The sequence below is a fragment of the Eubalaena glacialis genome, chromosome 3, assembly GCF_028564815.1.
Source record: "Eubalaena glacialis isolate mEubGla1 chromosome 3, mEubGla1.1.hap2.+ XY, whole genome shotgun sequence".
In the NCBI taxonomy this organism is placed as follows: Eukaryota; Metazoa; Chordata; class Mammalia; order Artiodactyla; family Balaenidae; genus Eubalaena; species Eubalaena glacialis.
In genome coordinates, this window is record NC_083718.1 from 99,096,895 (window position 1) to 99,102,944 (window position 6,050).

General features: G+C 36.4%; 1 protein-coding gene across 1 annotated transcript in view; it reads right to left on the reverse strand.

Annotated features, from left to right (window-relative positions):
* The window catches only part of GPSM2 (G protein signaling modulator 2), a 49,342-nt gene extending 43,965 nt beyond the window's left edge, over positions 1–5,377 (reverse strand). The window contains exon 1 of the mRNA XM_061186233.1: positions 5,319–5,377. Within this exon, the coding sequence (XP_061042216.1) occupies positions 5,319–5,374 (56 nt within the window). The 5' untranslated portion in view covers positions 5,375–5,377. The remainder of the gene's footprint in view (positions 1–5,318) is intronic.
* Positions 5,378–6,050: the final 673 nt, after the last annotated feature.

Below are 6,050 nucleotides of genomic sequence, written 5' to 3' on the forward strand. Positions count from 1 at the left end.
CAAAGACAGAACAGTCCTTAAAGCTTTCTGAAAGACTTTCTCCCAGGTTATAATCCTCAGTCAGGCTGGCGCAAATAAAATTTTCCCTTTCTTTCTAAGATTGACTATTGATTAATTTTTTGTCAGCACTATTCATATGTAAAAATTGGAAGTTAATAACAGTATATCCATATAAAACAGAGAAGCATTTTCTTCAAATAAATATCTTCACCACAAATATTTGACCTTCTGGACTTAAACTTACACATTACAATGGAACCATCAATCCAAATGCTGCTGAATCTAACAAAAGTTAGCTATAAGGCTGAATGGTATCATAAGAGCTACAAATTTTTAAAAAGGTATTTTACATAATTCTCATTGGAAACAGTGATAGCCACCTGGAACCCTGCTGGCTACACAGCTGTCCTTAAAGTGCATGAGGTGAGACTGCGCTACAGGAGAACCTACCTTAGAAAAGTCATTTCAGTAACAAATGCCCAAAATAAAGCTCAAAACTCTCTAGCTTATTAGAGTTTATTTGGACATATATTATGGCTCTGGTATATTTTATTGGAAAATAAGTCAATATTCTGGCAAAATCTCCAACACCTCAAATACACCTAATTGCAAAACAGCCAACGCAGGTTGGTTTATAAATTTTTTAGAAGATCATGAAATAGTAACAGAGAACGTAATTTCATATCCTCTCTGTCTCTATGAGAGAATAGAATTACTTCATTTGTTTACCAGTTGGGTTGAAAACAAAGAACATACCCAGAGTAGAAGACAAGCCAGGAAACTAGCTCTCCATTAAAGTACATCCCACATACAAAGTTTCTTTTATTCTTCCTAAAGGCCTATTTAATTATATAATCAAAAAAGTACATTTCTAATAACTATAAAGACAGTATTACTATCCTTGACTGAAATGTTTTCATTTTTGTTAACAGATTGAACATTATAGCTTTAATTCCTCATCTTCTGCACAAACACATCATTTCAATTTATTTTAATTTTTTTATTTTATTATTTTTTACTTTTCTTCTACAACTCGATTTTTTTTCTACCTCCTTATTTTTGGTTTCTTGTGTTTATAGTATATCAATGAAAGCAAAAGAGGATTAAAATCTTGACGCTACAACATTTAAAAAAATTTAATAACCGATTTTGTCCAAATCTGACTCTCCCTTCTAAGGGCTTACATACTAATTAAGAATAAATGATGGGATTCAGGACTTAAGATCAAAGCAAGACTGCCCTGCACCTTCTCCATTGTGCTGTCTTCTGTGGCAGTCCACACTCTCATTACAGCCCTTAGCTCCACCTTCTATGTGTTCTACTTGGGCGTGGATCTTTTCCATTACCAGTCCTAGCCCCCATAAACAATTTTCATCCATCCAATTTACCACATATATCTAATTATTCCAGTTTACTTTATAAAAGGGAAAGTGCAAAACCATCTTGATTTAAATTTAAATTTTGATTGGTAACTTAGTTTTAAAGTGATTCTACTATATATTATACCAAATTTAATTCTCAAAATGATGCTCTGAGATGGGTATTATTACAGAAGCGGAAACTGATGCTCAGTGACCTGCTTAAGATCATACGATGACAAATCTGAGAAGTGAAATCCTGTCTTTGTCTCCAAATCCACTGTTCTTTCCACCACTCCACGTTACCTCAAACTATTCTTCAGAAAGAATATTAACAACTATATTTATCTATCAAAATTGAAGAATTCAACACCAAAACTGTATTCCTTTACAACTTATGTGCGATAACCTAATTTTTACATTAAAGTACTGAAATGTTTGTTATTCACAGTAACAAGTATGAACAAGAACATTTCTCAAAGAAATATAAAACCAGAGAAACTAGTATGATGAACCTGATACATCCATCCTTCTACATCAACAATTACCAATATATGATACATTATCAATATATATTTCATCTTTACTTCCACCCTCACTCTACAACTTCAGATTCTTTTGAAGTACATTCCAGAATGCATATAATTTCATTAGTAAATATTTTAGTATGTAACTCTAAACGATAAGGAGCCATTTTCAAAAAATATAATCAGGACTTCCCTGGTGGCGCAGTGGCTAAGAATCCGCTTGCCAATGCAGGGGACATGGGTCCGATCTCTGGTCTGGGAAGATTCCACATGCCGCGGAGAAACTAAGCCCGTGCGCCACAACTACTGAACCTGCGCTCTAGAGCCCGCGAGCCACAACTACTGAGCCTGCGTCCCACAACTACTGAAGCCCGTGCGTCTAGAGCCTGTGCTCCAGCAACAAGAAGCCACTGCAATGAGAAGCCCGCGCACCGCAACGAAGAGTAGCCCCCGCTCGCCACAACTACAGAAAGCCCGTGCACAGCAACGAGGACCCAACGCAGCCAAAAAATAAATAATAAATAAATTTAAAAAAATATATAATCAAAGTACTATTATCATTCCTAAAAAATTTAACGATAGTTATTTAAAATCAATTGCACACTTTTTAAAAGTTTAGAAACAAATCCCATTTTACTATCAGTTTCCATTTCTCTCTGCCTCCACAAATAAGTTGTAAACTATTTCATAAAGCATTCTGATATCTCTCAGGAGGTTTCTTAGTGTCTGAAGAATCATTCCACTTCAAAATTACAAACTTATTGTGCCACAGAAGCTCCTCCAGAGATAGATGAGGATCTCCTCAATGAAAGAACCAGATGGATAAACCTTTACATGCTAAGTGTTTTGCAGAGTAAAAAAATAACCTATATTGGGCCGTAACTCCTAACACAAGGGATACAAACTATTACCTGCAGTTATACAATAATCCAGTCAGTGTATAGAATGCTGATCTTACAGCACTGATGAAACCAGCGATTTGTTTGGTATAGTCTTACTACAAACAGTTGAGTTTTAAATTTCTTTTGGTGAAGTCCTATATCAATGTATAACCATGTTTGACCTATGCTATATCATGAAAAAAGGATGAATCTAAGACCTTCTTATAGGCAGAGGTACAATCCGCTCCTGCTTATCTATTATTGTTACAGTATTAAGAGGAAAACCACTCTTGAAAACGTTTAGCAAGACAGATAAACACCTTACCAGGTTCATCTGATGGTTATGTCCAGTGAAGTTCAACGGACAATTCCATCAAATGTGGACTACAAGCCAGACCACAGGCTAGGCATCATGGCTGCCCTTAGGGAGCTAAATGGTCAAAGAAGGGAGTTGCGGGGACTTCCCTGGTGGTCCAGTGATTAAAACTCTGCACTTCCACTGCAGGGGGCACGGGTTCTATCTATGGTCAGGGGAACTGAGATCTCACATGGCACACGGTGCAGCCAAAAAATAAAAATTTAAAAAAAAAAGAAAAGAAGGGAGTGGCAGGGAGGAGGAGACAAACACATAAACAGATACACTGAATTTTAATACAGTTGGTGCTAAGAAAGAGATATGCACACGATATGTGAGCACAGAGAGGGCATATAGCCAAACTATGGAGTTTAGAAATGGTTTCCAAGAGGAGAATATTTCTGAACTGAATCTTAGATATTGAGTAGAATTAGCTAAACCAAGAAAGTGGGAAGGGCATTCAAGTCATAGGGTGTAGCATGAGCAAAGGCACTGAGTCATGCACAGGGAGCCAGAGCTCAAAGTGCAAGGTGAGGACTGGAAGGAAGTGAGGGTGAAGGAATAGGTAGAGGCCCGGCAATGGAAGCTCTTGTGTGCTATATTAAGTGTGGCTCCGCCCTACAGGTGACTAGGAGCCACCAAAGGGATTAAAGCACAGGTTGCATGGTTAACTCTGTGTTTTTAGACAGAGCCCTCTAGAGGCAAATTTAAAAGACAGATTCCAAGTGGAGAGAATGGAGAATGCAGGGGAGTCCGGAGGGAAGACAATTTAGTTCACTGCTACACTGAACTGTAGCAGTGGTGGGGAGGATCTAGATGGATGGATAAATCTGAGCAACATTTAGGAGGGAAAACTGGCAAGACTTCACATTGGATACAGAGGTTCCTGGAACTATGCCCCAAAGGGTACAGCGAGAGCATTTCTATTAAAAGCTCATTTTAATTATGGTGAATATCTTCCATTTTCTTTTATTTGAAACTTTTAAATTTTTAATAGAAATGCTCTCAGCTTAGCTACATAAACTTCCTTGGCACCATGCCCTAACATGGACCATCTGCTCCAAAGCAAAGGACAGTAAATCTCCTCACTATTTCCTATGCATGTGTTAAGACATCCAAAATTTGGTATCAAACATCTTCACTCATTAGGGATTTGAATACAATTCAAAGCCATAAGTTCTGATGTTTTTAAAATATTATTCAATAACTTATAACAGTTTTGATAAGGAATCTATTAATATCTAATCACCTTACTAATAACTGTCTTCCATTCTAATATATGTTTGTCTTTATTTTAGTTTAGTACAATGACCAGAACTTCCAAAATAAATGTTAAATAATGATGATGCAGATATTCTTGCTTTCTTCCTCAATGTATCAGAAATGTCATTAACATTTTACCACTAAATTTTTTTTTTTTTGGCCGCGTTGGGTCTTCGTTGTTGCTCATGGACTTTCTCTAGTTGCGGCGAGCGGGGGCTACTCTTCGTTGCAGTGCACGGGCTTCTCACTGCGGTGGCTTCTCTTGTTGTGGAGCACGGGCTCTAGGTGTGCAGGCTTCAGTGGTTGTGGCGCACAGGCTCAGTAGGTGTGGTGCACGGGCTTAGTTGCTCCGCGGCAGGTGGGATCTTCCCGGACCAGGGCTTGAATCCATGTCCCCTGCATTGGCAGGTGGATTCTTAACCACTGCGCCACCAGGGAAGCCCCCAGTTTTACCACTAAATATTAAACTATTAGTTTATCATGTTTAGAAAGTACCCACCCATTCCAACATTAATACCCATTTTTTAAAAGCTCATTTATAGAAGATCACTAAAAATTTTAACAGAAAAATTAGGTCATTCAGCCAACCACACTACAAAATCCATCCTCTGCCCTCGGAGATTCAGAAGTATCTTTCATTTTTATATTTGCATTATATAAAGAGTAACGAAGTCTAAAGTAACTATTCATAAACTCTTCCACAGAACATTAATAAACAAACTATAGTAAATAATTGGTCTCTACTACCATTTTCCTATAGAAAGAATATAAAAACTTATAACAACCACAACAAAAAGAAAACACTGCTTAAAGTAGATTCTAACTATGGCTAGTATATTTTTAGTACTTTCAAATTTAAATCTGAAATGATCAGAGTTAAATACACGTTTAAATAAGTATTAAAAATTACCCACTAAGAAAGCAGTAGTCTTACCTGTAACGAACATGAAAAGAATGGTCTTCCCTCATGCTTATCAGATTTTCCTCCATCGAGTCATATTATAAGCTGGGTATAATAAAAAATTATTTTATTTTGTGCCAATCCAGTTCTACAATGTAGAGTTGTTGCAGAACATTGTCCGGTTAGTATATTAATGAGTTGGTGTTAATACATCCTAAGCTCCTGCTTCTTCTTTATTAATAATGAAAGGAGGTCAATGTCAGACAGCTTAAAGGTTCAAAATGTGTCCCAAATCCTTGCGTCTCTGGCCCTTTCAGCAGCACTTCAGCAACATTTCTGCAAAAGGAATACAAGATGTTTTGCTTGAAGTCTTATTTTCAAAGAATAACCTAAAGTACTTCCAAGCTGTATATAATCACACAGGTAACTTCACAGACTGCTGTCATGTCAATTACGGGAGAAAAACAGCAGAGGGCTTAATTGTCAGAGGGCTTCTAAATAAGGATGTGAGTATATGATATTTATTTGAGACCTGTACTTTAATTTTTTAAATTGGTTTGAAATAAATAACTTTATGTAATATTTTCTATTACAAACATAGAAGAATATGTATATTAGGATCTTAAAATTATGATACTTTAAGATTTTAAAAACTGCTATTAAAATGAAATTTCAATAATTCATTTGAACAAGTCAATCCTAAACTCTGTAAACATATTTCTTCAAAGAAGATGTTTGTGCTGATAATTATATTACACTTATATT